General features: G+C 31.1%; 1 protein-coding gene across 1 annotated transcript in view; it reads right to left on the reverse strand.

The window, feature by feature from the left end:
- Nucleotides 1–7,666: 7,666 nt before the first annotated feature.
- The window catches only part of LOC143067594 (calpain-5-like), a 40,259-nt gene continuing 29,430 nt past the window's right edge, over nucleotides 7,667–18,495 (reverse strand). The window contains exons 10-13 of the mRNA XM_076240948.1: nucleotides 16,897–17,099; nucleotides 13,270–13,388; nucleotides 12,201–12,337; nucleotides 7,667–11,675 (exon numbers count right to left, since the gene is read on the reverse strand). Coding sequence (XP_076097063.1) covers nucleotides 11,493–11,675; nucleotides 12,201–12,337; nucleotides 13,270–13,388; nucleotides 16,897–17,099 — 642 coding nt within the window. The 3' untranslated portion in view covers nucleotides 7,667–11,492. The remainder of the gene's footprint in view (nucleotides 11,676–12,200; nucleotides 12,338–13,269; nucleotides 13,389–16,896; nucleotides 17,100–18,495) is intronic.

Here is an 18,495-nt window from a genome sequence, read left to right on the forward strand (position 1 = left end):
AAATGACTCTTTCTATTTTTAGATTTTTTATATAAAACAGTCAATGCACAATGAGGCATTGACTTAAGTGAATATTTTCAATAACTTTAGTAGTAGATTAAAGAAATGTTAAATATTTAACACCTCAATGTAATCAAACTATGCAATTATAAATTCAAAACCGAGATAAAGTTACTTTTGTTAAGGATGTATTCTTCTGACTTTTCAGTCTCGTTCAGTCTCGTTGAAATCTCGTTCTTGAATTATTTCCAAACCATGTGATAGAAGTGGAAAATATCAATGAATTTTAAAAATATTATAAGCAAACATAAATCTGTGAAAAAATTGTGTATTTACAATGAATGGTTTTTGCGTAATCCAGTTTTCAAATTTTACGACCAATCAAGTCAGTATTTTTAGCCAAAATTTTGAGAAAATGGGTGAGGGATACAAAAAATGATTTTACAAGAATCATGTACATCCCATATCATTTTGGTCTTTTCAAATTTCTTAGATATGTCTTTTTTCATTCATTTATAACAAAAAAGTTGAAATAATATGCATTTTGTTCCTAAAACTGAGAAAAATCACAAAAATACAAAATTGACAGCATGGTAAATTTTACACAAAAAAGCGTCAAAACATGATAAAACTTTCTTATATTAACACCTACCTATAGTTTTTGTAAGTAAAATTTATTCAGATTGGTCCACTTTATCTTTATAGAAAGTATGACAAAAAGTTTAATTGTGGAACTGTGATTTTTTTCATGATAATAGCCCAAAAATAGGTAAAATTCGATGAAAAATGGGAAAATCATCAAAATTGGGCATTTTCAAAGGGCCGTAGCAAAAAAAGAAGTACACCACCATATAATTTTTTCTTCACCAATTATTTTGTTTCAGTCTTATAAACCCAAAAATCAGGTTAAGAAAAAAAGTTTAATTCTAGAAATTTTTGGCTCCTCAGAGGTGTACATCCTTAAGTAAAATATTCTGCTGAGCGAATAAACATTAGAAGGGACATTTAATGCATTGGGACAAAAACATTCTACAACGTATCTTCGATCGTATATATTAACAAAGCTTTCAACGCTCTAGTATAAAATTAAGAATGGAAATGGTGAATGTCACCCTTTTTGACTTTTTATATGTTATAGTTTGTAGTGTACTGTATCATATTACATGATCCATTGCCCTGTAAGATTAATCGTTGACTATTTATTCAGTCATTTTATATATATATATATATATATATATATATATATATATATATATATGTAGGACTCTAAAGTGCGATGGTACTCTAAAGTGCGATGGTCACGCTAAAGTTTATGCTAAAGTACGATGGTGTCTCACGCTAAAGTGCGATGGTTGTTTGTTCGCTAAAGAACGATGGTATATCACGCTAAAGTGCGATGGACCAAAAGGGTAAGATTCGAGAGTTGAAATTAACATTGAGGTTAAAAAATAGTCTTTTTGCAATAGCTAATATGCTAAGGTATAACATATGTATTAGTCTTTATAATACCGGTAGGCTTAAGTAATTGTTTCTTAATTTAGAAGACCGACCACGTAATAATTGCTAAAAGGGTAATTTATGTGTCGCAAAATATTATATTTCATGTAAAATGATTTTTTAACAATTCGGAGCTGATTGCATATTTTGATCATTAGTGTAGATTGCCGTTCACACTCATGTTACAACCTCCCTTACAGTCGTCATCGTAAATAACAAATACAAAATTCGTTCATTGTCGGAATATGCAACATTTACTAGTGTAAGATTTAGTTTGAAAGCGAGAGAAAGACAATGTTCGCCGAGCTTTCTCCTTTTTCGTAGCGAGTACAAGTACATGTTTTATTTTCCTACAATGTACAGAACAAACTGATGTTTTAGCAGATAATCTATAATTCACGCATGAAAACATGTATCCCTATTTTACCGACGTTATTTTCATTAAAGTCGACAACATTTTAACGGGGATCGCAAAGTAAACTGTCACATAAACAATGATTCAAATGTTTCCGTTTTCTTCAAATAGAAGCAGGATAAGTATGCGTATTCATATAGTAAAATGGTCGGCTGTAGGATACAAGTCCTTCTTTCAGCACGAAAAAAATAAACATTGTGCTTCAGCCGACAAAAAACGGTTAAGTTTAAATCAATAACTACAGAACTTGAGTAAGTCATGAACATTTGGTGTAAAAGTTGTTAATCAAAAATCTGTCTTCCGGCATGCATGTTCATTTTTGGTTTGTATGTACGACTGTTAACGTCATTATCAAACTACGTTTCTAACGTCTATATTTTCGCGGACCATCAGACTTCAGCGTATGGAAGCATCCCACTTTTAGCGTAGACGATTCCACTTTAACATGACCATCATACTTTAGCGTCCTCATCGCACTTACATATATATATATATATATAGAGAGAGAGAGAGAGAGAGAGAGAGAGAGAGAGAGAGAGAGAGATTTCTTTCGATAAAATATAAAACGTTGTTACATAAACGAGTATGAATTGCTTTGACTACATTTCGAAGAAAAATCTTCAAAAAGGAACATCGGTAAGAACAATCTGGAAATTATTTATATGGAATTTACCGAATGTTATTTTATGCAGCCTTATCTCCTATTATTATCCAGACACAGAACATTTTCAAACTAAAGCATTGACCTGAACATTCTGAAGCATTATCCCCTTTCGAATCTAGATAATACATTTTGACGCATCATCTTTTACCATTGAAAATCGAAACCTGATCGAGTTTAACTAAAGACTTTAAATTGGAAATTGCTGCTTCTCCGCTAAGCACACGGAATTAAAAAGTAAGTGCAAAGACTGGTCGACTCGGAGTCCGAATAATGTGTCCAGGTGAATATAACTTAAATTATCTTCCTGAGGACTGTTCGTAACGGCTTGTGTAGCACATAACGGTAACTCAGGAATTCTAATATGCATGTTAAAAATCGATCATTATCTTTGATTACAATATCATGATATTGAAAATATCAAAACAATATTGATAAAAATTCATGACCCAAATTACTATTTTGAATCAAAAAATATTTGTTATCATAAATCTTCAAAAATAGGAAACCGAAACCGGAAAATTTATCAAAATTTACTATTTCAATCATAACAACATGATTGTTTAAATGAACTGACAAGATAAATGACTAGAAATTACTATTGTTTTACCATGAAGTCACAGAAAACAGGAACAGGAAAATTCGTCGATTGTAATGCAAAATACAATAAGCTCTCATGACAAACAATATCTGTGATATATATCTTAGTTTGAGAAATCATCCAAAGCTGGAAAAGTAAATACATTGTATATCATTGTTCTGTCGAAACTGTTTCTAAAATAAAACGCAGGAAAAGACATTTTATAGGCATGAATAGAATTGCAATTTTTTTTTAAAGCTATGTAAAAATAACCCATAGCTTGATATCTAGCTTTTAGAAGGAATGGTTAATAATATTGAGTCCAGTTATTAGAACTGTATTATTTTTACTATTACACATAATAATGCTGGTATATTCAGATATAAGAGGTGGCATACTATCTGTAAAATAATCCGGCAACTGAGGATTTGTGTGTATTAAAAAAATATGTATATGAAGATACGGAAATGTGGTATGATTGCCAAAGAAAAAACTATCCACCATAGGTCAAATGATGTGGATGTTATCAATTAAAGGACAACGTACGGCCTTCAATAATTAGTAAACCCATACCGTAAAGTCGGCTATAAAAGGCACTAGCATGACAAAATGTGAAACAATCCGGCCAAAAGGGGAAACCTACGGCCTGAATTAACACTGACAAAGTCAACGAAAAACAAGTGTGAAAGACAACCTATACATGTTGAATTCATAGTGAGACATTTTCATAAAACAACAACTTGTCGGTGAATATATTTAAAATATGTAAATATCATCATGTACTTGTATAATATTAATGTACATGTTAATGTCTGTGTCATTTTAGTCTTTTGTGGATAGTTGTCTCATTGGCAATCATACCACATCTTCTTTTTTATATGTATATATGAAAAATGATTTAACATTATGATTTATGTTTTGTTATATTACCTTTTCACTTCATGTGACTATATATGTATACAGTTAAAATAGATTATAATTAATCCTAATAAATAAAAATTATTTATTGTTTTCTAAATTAGCCTGTTTACCTACACCCCCTTTTTCCCCACACACAGACATTTTTACGTATATAAAACCAAACACCAGACTGTGCTTTCAAAGCTCAATACCAATTTTATACAGATTTTGTGTAGGCAGTTGAAGATACACAATTTTAATCCCCCGAAAACATTTTCCAGTTGTAACAGTGTATGCATATCTCACCAACAATTCTTTATTTTGTTAGTTGGTTTTCTCGTTTGATTTGTTTTGCTTTAGTTCATTTCGGTACATTTTAAAGCTTACTATACCATTTCGGTTTTGCTCATTGTCGAAGGCCGCACAGTGTTGCTTACATTTACTCCATTTGTGTTTTTAAGATGGATAGTTGTCTCTTTGGCAAAACACATCTTCGTATATTTTATGTCACCGTTGTTTCGGACGCATATTTGTCCACTTTATTAACTTTTTATTTACGATATTTTGTATATATTTTATGTGTGCAACAGAACGCATAACATGATATAACTGTATGATGGCGAAAAGATGATAGTTCAACTTATAGAAGGCAAACATTTTTAATTTATCACAACAAATGGTTTTCAAAGTCATATGAAACCTCAAATTAAAAAAAATATGCATATGTTTTTTTATAACTAAGTTGATAGTTTTCATTATAAAACTTGTGCACATAACCTTTTTTTGAAGAAAATTCTGTAATTTATCCACATTTACAAGAAGTTTACTTTTTTTAATTGCTTGCTTCCAGGAAGCAATTCGCCGAAATATTTTCCGTATGCAAGTGACCTAAGCGTGACCCTTCTCGTAAAAATCCGGCATGCACACTTTACAACATATTAATGGGGTACCCGTGTAACGCCGTGTTGTATCCACAAGTATTCCTAAAACCCCTAAATACAACTTATTAAAATGTTCTCATATGTCCCTGGATAGACTTTGTCATGTGCATCATTTTTGCAGTTAAAGCTTCTAACTTAGCTTTTTCTATAAAAACAGCAAAAATGCAAAAGTAATGTAAAAATGTATATTTCAGACGCAGTAAATCATATGAGGATGACAGAAATTTCTGATAATCTTTGCAATTTACTGCCTTATTAAACATGGTATTTTAGGGCAATAACTTCAAATTAAATCGGAAAGATTTTTTTTCAAATTTATATGGTAATTGCATTTTGTTGTTACATTTTTAACCTAGTCCTTACAGTCTTAACAATTACAGTCTTAACAAGAACAGTCAACAATTGCTAAATATTTTGGAAATAGTTAATTTGATTCTTGATAATATTTTACATTATCGCTATTTTACGAAATTTGATCTTACCGACTGATAATTTCCTTTCTAAGGACAGTAGAGTGATATGAAAAATTATCTCTAGAAACTAAGAAATCACATGCCCGTTGTCATGGGTAAAATAGCGATTAAAAGATAATCATTGGTCATCTCAACTCTATTGCCTTTCTCACTTTCGCCGTCCCAGCACAAGCGTTGAGATGATCATCAATAATCTATAAGGAATGCCAGTTTCAATAAAAGCTAACAGCAACAAGTAAATGGTTTTAATTTAGGGCTGGTATACATAATGTGGCCTTTTATAGCAGTCTATACAATATGGGTTTTTCTCATTGTTGAAGGCTGTGCAGTAGCCTATAATTGCTTAAACCCACATCATTTAAACTTCGTAGAATAGTTGCCTCATTGGCATGCATACATCTACTTTTTCATACCAAATCTTCTTTTTTATATAAACCCCCATCACATTCTGTATGTGCCTGTCTGAAGTCGGAGGCCTGTATTACAATGATAGTCATGGTTGCTGTCTGTTACAATTGTATTTTTGTTTATTTTTTTGTCATAAATCAGACTTTTTTTTTTAATTTAGAAATTCACTTTTTGTCATGTTTTGGCCTTTTAGGTTGCATTTCTGTAAATATTGACAATGCAATTTCCCATAAATTTATATAAATTGTCACCACCATGCTTACATGATTTAGTTGTATTTAAAGATTGTAAATATAAATTTAGATTTTCTAATATTGTAGATATACCTAGGGTCCGAACATCAACCTATGGTAAGAACTCTTTTAAATACACAGCTGCTGTTTTATGGAATGATCTACCTGATGATTTTAGAAAAATTGCTAATTTTAGTCAGTTCAAAAATATTTTAAAGTCATGGAATGGAAATGACTAAGTGCACAGTTTGTGCAGACTTTTAGTTTATATATTATGCAAATTTATTTACCATCTAGATCATACCCCATTTTTCAAATTTTTATGCTATGCATTTTTCCCAGCTTTTTATGCCTAGTTTACACTTATATGCTTTTAGCTTAAATACCTAGCTTATGCTTATATCCTGCTTTTAGTGCTTCATTTTTGTGCTGTGAAATTTATTGCATGTGTATTATATTATGTGTTGTATTGTTATATATGTTGTATTGTTAAAAAATGTCTCATATGTCGGTTAAAAGCTCATTAGAGCTTATGTTTGGTATGTTTGTATACCTTGCCGACTCTAAATAAAGCTTATTTATATTATATTTATAACTCCTTTTACGGCTAAAACTGTACCACTTTTACTATGAAGTTTTGAAAAAAATCTTATCCTAGAATTAAAAGTTCATATGCACCACAATTTTTTCAGAGGTCAAAATATAGGGCTGTGCGGCATATTTTCAACGTTTACATGCTCTGAACTTCTCAGAGTTTAAACTTACACTAATTTTCTTAACTACCCCTACCTCAAATGAAAGGTTACCACAGATTTCAATGTAAACAATATGCACATGTATATTTACTGGTAACATTCCCAAGTTATGTCTCTGTGAGATGGAACACAGAGAGTATAACTGGGAACCAGTATGTAAACAAAATTAATTTTCTATGAATATTCAAGATCTTCCCAAAAGAGGTGTGTTTTGAGAATTATAGATTTTCGTTGATCATCTCAACGAGATTGATTTTCTCGCTTGAGCCGGGACGGCAAAAGCGAGAAAGGCAATCGAGTTGAGATGACCAATGATAATCTGATCGCTATTTTACCTTGTCAATTTCATGTCAATTTCGTTAGCAACACCACGTGCCTGCTTAGTTTCTAGCAATAATTTTTCCATCTCAAGCCAGTAGCATGATATGAAAATTATCACAAAAAAAGACCAAACGAAAAATGCACAAAATAGCGATAAACAGCTGTATTTACAAAGTGCAACCTTTACAGATTGTTATGTGGGTATGGGTTAACCTGTTTTGATCATGTTTGCTTAAAATTACCTATAATTGCTTAAGATAACCTATAATTGCTTAAATCCATGCTATTTTGACTCTGTTGAAAAGTTGTCTCATTTGCAATCATACCACATCTCCTTTTTCTATACAATGTATTACCAACATGAAAATGTCTTCACATAGACATGCATTTCTATTTCACAAGGTTGCTTGTCTTGTTTAAAAAAAAATTCTCAAGACAGGCCAATTGACTGGCATTTCAAATAATATATTCAAGATAAAAGATTCTGTAATATTAAAAATATTTTATTGAATAAAAAGAGCAAATAAAACATAAGTAAATATTGTTCTACAGCTTTATATAATATAAAATGGTGTTATGTGTAGCAAATAGTTTTTATCAAATAATGCATAATAAATAAAACAGTGGTTCATTAATAGGATGAAAGCATGCATAAATATATCATGGTGTTGGTGATGATAAATAAACAACCAATGGTTACACACATGGAAAAATAGTATAATATGTTTTCATCACAATTCAACTAACAACCATACAACCATTTGTTTTTATCTCAATTTCTGATATCATCAGATTTTTTTAAATTTAAAAATATGTATTCCTTCATATAACTTTATTTTTTTTAAAGAATTGCACAAAAAAATATATTTCCTAAATTGTAACAAATCATATAAAAATACATAATCTGCTATATATGTTAAAATTGCAAAAACTACCAACCCCGATTAAAAAAAATTTAAATCTACAACTAACACTAGCAGTTTTGAATCAGTTTTAAGAAGAAAAAACTCTCAGCATGGAAGAAATGTATTTGTTATGTAATGAATCATTACAACATACATTATAGTTTGCCGACATTAATTTTGTTTATTCTAAGATCTACTTGTATATAAAGATATGTTCTTATACTGCTTCAAATGCTTTTTACATTACGTCCTTACCATAACCTATATTAAACTTGTTAAGTTTTTCTAGTTGTACATAATTTTATGCAAAGCTTATTACATATCCTTTGTTTTTATATTTAAGATGTCTTCACTTTATCTAATTTGTTCCATTGATTCTCAAAAAGTAATAAATGGTATATATCAGATCAGAATCAGATCATTACAAAAAACATCAGATGAGTAATAAAAAAATCAAAATATAATAAAAGCCTAATTATATACAGTAGTATATACATTAAATAAAAGCTGCCTATATCAAATATAAAACTAACATCCCTCTATACACTATCTCATATACCTACGCATAATATAGATATGTAGTCACCAAAGTTGTGAAAAATGAAATGCAAAAAAAAATGTGTGAGGAAAAAACAGATCAAACATAGTCAACAAATTGAAAATAATATAAAAAGAGAGCTGAAAAAATAATATTCTGCCAATAATTTAAACCTTTCCATGCTAATTTGAGCTGAAGGCCATTGAACTTATTAATCTTTAATCATAAATCTGTGATTTGAAATGCTTTATTTTTCAGTCCCAAAAGAGTTGTCCACCACAACTCCTCCTTTCATAGAAAAAAATCAATTAGCACTACCTACATAAAATTAATAATTTTCATTTCAAAAAGTCTACACAAGCAAGCACGAATATTGCACACAGCCAATGGCCATTTTGCACACAATAATGTAATTATGCAAGATATGTGAAATTTTATATTCATAATAATGCCCTTGACTTGATTCATATTCCCAAAATTGTCATACTACAGTTACTACCTTACTTTTATTGACAAAAGAATGTAAATTTTGTACAATTGTTAAAATGCTTCATACTTAACATATACATTTAATACGACAATATCTCTATACAAAGTAGTGCATGTAATATTTCACAATACATTTCAGGGAGCATTCATCTGAGCAATTAATAGAGTTCAATATACTTTTACTTCTGCTGCAATAATATAATAACAAACTTAAACTGTACCATAGTCTAGACGTATTTACACTTGTATGCAAATTTGTCTACCATTTACATAAAATCACAGAAGTTGCCGTTAATTTTAACATCACAATTTAAAACATTTAAAAGATAGTGTTGCTTGACGTCAGAAGGTTATTCAGGGCAGATCTAAGGTCATGTGAAGACAAAATTCAGCTAAATACCAAAAGTGTAAATATGTCTTGTTAATAACTTCCATTCACAATTATACTTATTATATAATCTCTTTTTTCTTAAAAATAAATCAGGGATTATTTTGCTCTGAAATTAGATTGACTGAAATTCATTAAAATTTACCTATAAACAACTCTCAAAATAAAATTCCAGAAAGAAAATAGCATTATCATTTAACTTGTTTACTTGTTCTGCAAAAATATGATTTTTTTAATTATGCTACAAGCAAATGTCCAAAGTGCAATTTATTAAGCATTGGAAGGCATAAACATGAATATTGGAGATTTAGTATTGTTGTTGGTGCAACTTTGGACAAAGAAAGATAACTTCAATTTCTTATATCACTTTTATAATGACATCATTGATATTTTTAGAACAGATACCAGATTGTTGCACCATGCACAATACATGTAATTTTTTTCAAAGTATCTTTCAACAAGTAATATCAGAGTAGTATATATTTCACTGATAAATTTCTTAAAATGTTCATGGATATGATGAATAGAATGTTGTGTTCAATGCACTGTTTTGTTTTATATCGTAATAAGTAGTGATAAATTCTGGAAAATTAATAACTATCAAGCCAGACACTTAAAGGGTTTTGATTGCATGAAAGCAATCTTAACTCCAAAAGCCTAAATACCCTGGTCATTAGCATAGTATAACCTTTACAATAATAGAAAAATATAAAAGCGATTACATTCACCACTTCTTCTAACATTACATGTGATACAAAATGTACAACTAAAATAACAACAGGATAAAATAAACTACAACTAAAACAAATTTACATACAGATAAATGAAGGTTTTATATGAAACTTCTTGGAAACAGTATTCAGATTTGTTCTTATGATCAAATTAAACAACACTTTTTTATTACATTTTTTAATATAACCTACAAGCTACATAATAAATATGCAATCAGATTAAAAATACCTAAGATTGCAAAATTATATGTTATGAAAATTGTTTATGTCAACAAAAAGTAATCAAGACTAAGGCATTTCTCACTAATGTGTCCCCTCAATAAGTATTGGCTAACAGAAAATTACTGAGCGATAGAAGTTAAATCACATTACACAGTATAGCATGCTAAGATGAAGCATGATTCAAATTTCAGAAAGATAACATTTGTAGATCAAAGGTGTGTGAAGAAAATCATATACATGCTCATTATCTGTAAGAATTAAGTATACAGTAACAGAAATTTCATGAGCATTGGATTTGAAAAAAATATTTCACAGTATAGCATGCTCACATGAACCTTTCTATGAAAATTTAGGAAGATCTGGCTTTTTGTTCCTGAGGAAAATGTGACTGAATTTTCACAGGACGGATGAACAGACAGACTGAAGAAGGACAGAGCAGGGTTTTAATGAAAGATTTATGTTCTTATGATAGTTTTTATCAAGCACTTTAATGTTAACACTTTCATCTATCAACTTAGTCATTTTCAGCAGTTTACTAGATTAATCTGCTTTAAATGAAAGATAAAAAAATAAAATGCCTTATAATTTTCAACAATCTTAAACATATTCTTATCTGCTACATACAAAATTACACCGATATATAAATCAAAGATAAGGTGTTGGAAATGTAATTCAAATACTTCATTTTTTAGGAGTTTTTAATACTGTGGATTCATTATTATCTTGGATACCGATTTTCATGGTTATCGTGGGTACAGGTTAACTCTGAATTCAAATGTTCAACAAATAAAACATTTTCTATAGAATGTGTATGCAGAGATTAGTAAAACCACTCAATCAAATACCCACCAAATTGCAAGTTTTTCTCAATCCATGAAAATTGATACCCATGAAAATAAATAAATCCACAGTGTGTAAAAGAATCATTCTGGATTTTGTCCAAAAAAAAAGCCAAAAAAAAACGTGCATTGACAAGAATTTACAAAAGCACCCTGTTGACATACAGATCTTTTAAAAATAGAGCTCTCTGTAGACTTAGATAGCAGTGAAGTTCCTGCTCTGTGTGATCATTACTGTTAGTTTCCCAGGTCTTTGTTGATCTCCTTGTTTTCCTCGACCAACCAAATCAACTGATTTAATACTGTCCTTCATGTCATCAGTACTCATAAAAACATGCTTCCCCATGTACGTGTCTTTCAGAATATTGTGATTCCAAATCTGAAAACAGTAGAAATAGAACTAATTAACAATGTTCAAAACCTTTCTTTTGTTTATTTCAGTTTGAATACCTAGATAATTTTATCTCTTCAGTCTTACACATGATAAGTTGAAGCTATTTTTTTAATTTACACCAATAAAACTAAAAACAAGCAGCAACACACATATGGAATAAAGATTTTTAAATGTAGCTGGATTGTCTAAATATTTCACAATAGATTTTTCTTAAATTTCTGAAAATGACTTCTTGGTCAATGTACTTATACATTTGAATATAAAAACTTGGAGTCAAGGACCTTTCTTTTGCTAAAATACAAAATATACAACATTACAATCATTCCATACACCAAATACACATATTATAACCTATTGCTTATAGTATCTCAGAAACAGACCAAAATAAGACAACTAAACTTTGACCAATGAACCATGAAAATAACATTAGGATCTGATGAACCCTGCTTTACAGACATGTATCTGACAGTGGGTACTAAGACCTATTCAAAGTTGTGTGTGTTTAATTACCTGTATTTTGAATGGTTTATTTGGTCTACTCCTGAAGAAGACTGCAGACTGATTCCATTCTGGTGCTGTAGTATCAGATGCAGTCTTTGTCCTGACTTTCTCTCCTTCACAACTTATTATACAGTAGGGATCAGCTCCTACAATATATTCCAATACATGTTATACATGTTCAAGACAAATTTTTTAAGCAACACAATGTTGATGGTTATACATTAGCTTTAATACTTCCATAAAATACACATCAGTACAAATTATCAAATTAACTAAATTAGTAATTCATCTTATATGTGCTTTTTTTGATGCGCAGTTAAAACATAAAATTTATTAAATAAAACTCCAAACATCAACTCAAATACTATCGATTCATTTATTTTCGTGGGTACCAATTTTCCTGGGTTGAGGAAAACTTGCATGTTCGTGGATATTTAATTTTGTGGTTTTGCCAAAATATGCATCCAGGCCTTTGAAAAAATTAGTATTCGTTGAACATTTAATTTCGTGGTTCATCTGTACCGACAAAATTCATGAAAAATGGTATCCAACGAAAAATAATGAATCCACAGTAGGATTAGAACATTCTAAAGTTGTATATATATCAAAAGTTCTCTGGAAACTATCCTTGACTGAACAATCCACAGTAAGATTAGAACATTCTAAAGTTGTATATATATCAAAAGTTCTCTGGAAACTATCCTTGACCAATCATATATTGTTACAGAGGAAGAACCCAAATTCTGAAACCTCAAATACTAAACCTAATTCCTTTATTCAGGATAATTTGTCGTTCTTTCTTTATGTAATATAATGCATGCTCACTTTTAATTTGTTTTGTTATGTATATTTCATTGTGGGAAGACTTTTTAAGTATGTTTTACTAGTGTTGATCCTTTTTGCTTTGAGCAAATAAAATTAGTTATAAGACTAATTAAGGAAAATGAGCTAAGGATCAGATGAAAATGTCTCATGCACTTTTCAGTTACTTGTGTCTTCAAAAACAGGAATGCTAAGTATGCCTTCTAATCCAAAGAATGCATTAAATTCATAATCTAAAATATCATTTCTGTAGTACCAGTTCTCTCTTGTCTTTCCAGTCCTTCAGCTCTCATGACCTTCACCTTTGTCACCATCTGAGGGGCAGACGCACAACAGTTAAGGAAACTTTTCTGTGGTTTGTCATGAAGAAGTGGCCTGAAATTAATCAAGATTGAAATGAAATCTGTACAGATATGATGTTTGAAATAGTTAACCCTTGAGGATGCACTTAAATTGACAAACAGAAAAAAAATCAACAATAACAAGAAGTAATTGTAACAGGATGCTGTTACGAAGTCTCCCAAACAAAGCTCCCACAACTCCCCATTCATATGGTCCCATGTTCATTTGATTTGATTTTTTGTCCCATACAAGAATATATATATGCCTTACGAGTAGGGATCTCCACCATTTACAAGTTTTCAAACAGGAGGGGGTGGTGGTGACCCCCCAAGGACTTGACCAACATTTCATTTGAGTTGTTTTATTGTCTCCTACGAGAATATATATGATTTAGGGGTGGGGATGTTGACCGTTTACAAGTTTTCAAACAAGAGGAGTGGGGTGACCCCCAGGGACTTTACTTTTATTTCATTTGAATTGATTTATTGTCCCATACAAGAATATATATGGTTTAGGGGTGGGGATCTGGACCATTTACAAGTTCTCAATTTGAAGGGGTGGGGATGACCCCCAGGGACTTTATTTCATTTGATTAGTTTTATTGTCCCATACAAGAATATATATGGTTTAGGGGTGGGGATCTGGACCGTTTACAAGTTCTCATACAAGAGGGGGTGAGAGTGACCCCCAGGGACTTTCCTTTTATTTCATTTGATTTGTTTTATTGTCCCATACAAGAATATATATGGTTTAGGGGTGGGGATCTGGATCGTTTACAAGATAATAGCACATTCTCAAATTGAACGTGGTGGGGATGACCCCCCGGGGACTTCCCTTTAATTTCATTTGATTTGTTTTATCGTCCCATTGAAGAATATATATAGTTTAGGGGTGGGGATCTGGACCGTTTACAAGATAATAGTACATTCTCAAATTGAACGGGGTGGGGGTGACCCTTCAGGAACTTCCATTTAATTTCATTTGATTAGTTTTATTGTCCCATACAAGAATAGATATGGTTTAGGGGTGGGGATGTTGACCCTTTACAAGTTTTCAAACAAAAGGGGGTGGGGTGAGCCCCTAGGGACATCACTTTTATTTCATTTCATTTGTTTTATTGTCCCCTACAAGAATATATATGGTTTAGGGGTGGGGATCTGGACCGTTTACAAGATAATAGCACATTCTCAAATTGAACGGGGTGGGGATGACCCCCGGGGACTTCCCTTTAATTTCATTTGTTTTATCGTCCCATTCAAGAATATATATGGTTTAGGGGTGGGGATTTGGACTGTTTGCAAGATAAAAGCACATTCTCAAATTGAAGGGGGTGGGGATGACCCCCCCCAGGGACTCCCCTTATATTTCATGTGATTTGTTTTATTGTCCTATAATCATTTCTGAAGACTGCATGTATCTATCACCTACAGTTTTCAAGTTATATTCATTTGAAAATTTTAGAAAATAAAATCCCATAGGGTTCTATAGTAAACCCCTCCCTCCGCTCTACCCCCCATAATACCCCTTAACAGACCCCAATGCACAAACGAAAGATTGATGGCTCACCTAGACATGTTAGTCTAACATATTGTAAAATCCTAAGTAAATCTGACAAGCTGTTTAGGAGAACCGCTGCGGACAAGTTCATTTTTAAAGTGGCGGAAGAAGAAGAGGAAGAAGAGGAAGAGGAAGAGGAAGAATAATAAAAATAATAAGAACTGACCAAAAACAATAAGTCTCCAAACTTTGTTTGGGAGACTTAATTAAATATGTCTTGTTCATTGGATCCTGATGATCTCTACTCAGATCAATATTAAATTATGTGCTGCATACATATGCTATGTCTTACTTTGAAAAAATCAGATGCTCCACAGGGCACAGCTTTATACGACTGCAGAGGTTGAACCCTGAACAGTTGGGGCAAGTATGGACACAACATTCAAGCTGGATTCAGCTCTTAATTTGGATTGTGATTAAATAGTTGACACAGAATGAATGTGGTCTAATGAACTTAAAAAAAATTTTTTTGCCTTTGAGCAATTCACTATGCTGTTGAATATTAATTCTCTCAAAAAATGTTTGAAGAAATTTTCTTTTTATTCATGAAATCTGGATTGAGAAAAATTGCCCCCCCCCCCCCCCAATTTTTTTCTCACATCCCCCTTTCCCTTTTTCCAAAAGATAAAATATTAAAATGTAAAGAAAGTGCTTGTAATCACTGAATGGTAAAGATTGTTTTAATTTATTAGTTGGTAGTAAAAGTGAATATACATTGTATATTGTATAAAACAATGATTAAATTTGATTCAATTACTATTCTTGACAAAGAAAGATAACTCCAATTTTCAAAGAATATTTTATAAAAACTGTGCAATTGAAAATTTCTTGCTATTGTGCAATATTGTGCAATTAGATATTTCTTACTATTGTGCAATACTGTGCAATTGAAGATTTTTTGCTATTGCACAATACTGTGCAATTGAAGATTTCTTGCTATTGCGCAATACTGTGCAATTGAAAATTTCTTGCTATTGCACAATACTGTGCAATTGAAGATTTCTTGCTATTGCACAATACTTAATATAATAATGTTGGACCCCGATTTGGACCAACTTGAAAACTGGGCCCATAATCAAAAATCCAAGTACATGTTTAGATTCAGCATATCAAAGAACCCTAAGAATTCAATTTTTGTTAAAATCAAACTTAGTTTAATTTTGGACCCTTTGGACTTTAATGTAGACCAATTTGAAAACGAGACCAAAAATTAAGAATCTACATACACAGTTAGATTTGGCATATCAAAGAACCCTAATAATTCATTTTTTGATGAAATCAAACAAAGTTTAATTTTTGACCCTTTTGGCCCCCAATTCATTGGGACCAGAACTCCCAAAATCAATTCAAACCTTCCATTTGTGGTCATAAACCTTGTGTCAAAATTTCATAGATTTCTATAAACTAATACTAAAGTTATTGTGCAAAAACCAAGAAAAATGCTTATTTAGGACCTGTTTTTTGCCCCTTATTCCTAAACTGTTGGGACTAAAACTCGCAAAATCAATCCCAACCTTCCTTTTGTGATCATAAACCTTGTGTTAAAATTTCATAGATTTCTGAATTATACTAAAGTTATTGTGCGAAAACCAAGAAAAATGCTTATTTGGGCCCTTTTTGGCCCCTAATTCCTAAACTGTTGGGACCAAAACACCCAAAATTAATCCCAACCTTCCTTTTGTGGTCATAAACCTTGTGTTTAAATTTCATAGATTTCTATTAACTTTTACTAAAGTTACAGGGCGAAAACCAAATGTCTTCGGATGACGATGACGATGCCAACGTGATACCAAATATACAACTAAAAAATTTCAATTTTTGCGGTCGTATAAAAACCAGGCCACAATGCAATTTTAGTATGATTTTATTAGCTTAGAATTTACTACTTCTGAATATATTTCACACTCGCATTTTATGGCAATTATTGTTAAATTCTACAAGCCTATTATACAAATTTGATAAATAAAATCTTTAAAATGCTTACATAAAATCATTAGCATTAGCTGAATAGATACGAAACAGAAATGATTCCTCCAAGCCTTGGTCAAAAGTGCAGGTCACAGCTACATATCTGCCTTGCTTTAGATTATGTTTTAAAAAGATTGAGCGCTGATTTTTAAATACTGTAGATGTTACAATGGTGTGTTGAGTCAAATCATGAATTCTGTAACGACGATTTTCTTCAACCTGTCAAATAAATAACATATTCCATTACAATGTTTAATTAAATGATTTATCTGAACCACAGCTTCCATTCTATAGTTTAAACAAAAATGCATTTATTATTGTGCTAAGCATACATTACCTTCTCGGAATCTGAGATATAAAAAAAAAACATAAGAGTAGGTGTTTCACAGATCTGAAAGGGGCAAACACATTATAACTTATCATCAAATACATGAATGAAGTCATTCTGTTCAGCAGTATTGATGAAAATTTTACAGTTCCGTCAACATATCGAGAAAAGTTAGTAATTTGACAAATCTGAAAAGTACATCTTTTTATTGTAAAGCTGCTTACAAAATTTGAAGTCAACAAATCTCTTTAGTATTTTCTAAGAAAGGTTTGAAGGAATTATTTGTTAAGATGAAATAACTAGGTTCCTGTGTCCATGATGTCATTTTTGATTTCCAATAGTTAAATGGAAAATTCAATTTATAGTTGTATTAATTGGACATGCAATGAAGATGCTGAAGTGCAATGGGGATGTTGAAGTGGAATGGTCTTAGGAGAAGTGTGATGGTCTTTTTGGTAATGTACGATGGTCTATTGCTGGTTTAAAATCTACAGATTTAATATGAGAAGTAGATTTGTATTAGTTGGTTTATAGATTTCCATTTGTTTAAGTCCATAACACATTTATGGCATTTGGGTATCTACAATATGAATGTGCATGGTTGAGACAAAAGAATTGTTTAAAAGAATTATCATCATGTGAAAAGCCTGTTCAACATACACATTAGGCTTATGTGATATCATCTGTATCATCCTACTAATATTATAGGTTCATCAATACCCTTTATTTATGTCCTTTTAAACTATGATTGCAACGTTTTCAAACAGAGTGGGAGGCTCATATTCGCCGGGGACACAATTTCGCCGTTCTATGATTTTGAGATGTAAAAACTTCAAAGGATGAGTGAAATGGAAGAAATATGCCAGTAAATTATTTTATAACAACAAATATGATTATTTTTTAAACTTAGTCAAAATGTCGGCACTTACAGCAAAGGACCGAAAAACAGACAACGATTTTTGGCCAATTTTCTGAATGAAAAAATGATTTCAAAGAAGTATTTCTTAGTAATTCTTTGACTGGTTGCCCTAAGTTTCAGTTCTTTACACCTTTGAAATGTTTGCTAATCATCTATAATGAAATTGATTTGATAAATATTGTTTAAAGCTGCAGTTATTTGGTTTTAAACAGATGTGTAAAAACGGCGAATATGTGTCCCCTTTAACAAAACATCAGGAAATTTCAAATAGCCATTAATCTATCTTTTCAGAAGAATTTTGTTTTTTATGTTATCTTCATATAGAAATATCAATATACTTCAAAAACATAAAGACCTGATAATAAACT

The sequence above is a fragment of the Mytilus galloprovincialis genome, chromosome 3 (genome assembly GCF_965363235.1).
Source record: "Mytilus galloprovincialis chromosome 3, xbMytGall1.hap1.1, whole genome shotgun sequence".
In the NCBI taxonomy this organism is placed as follows: domain Eukaryota; kingdom Metazoa; phylum Mollusca; class Bivalvia; order Mytilida; family Mytilidae; genus Mytilus; species Mytilus galloprovincialis.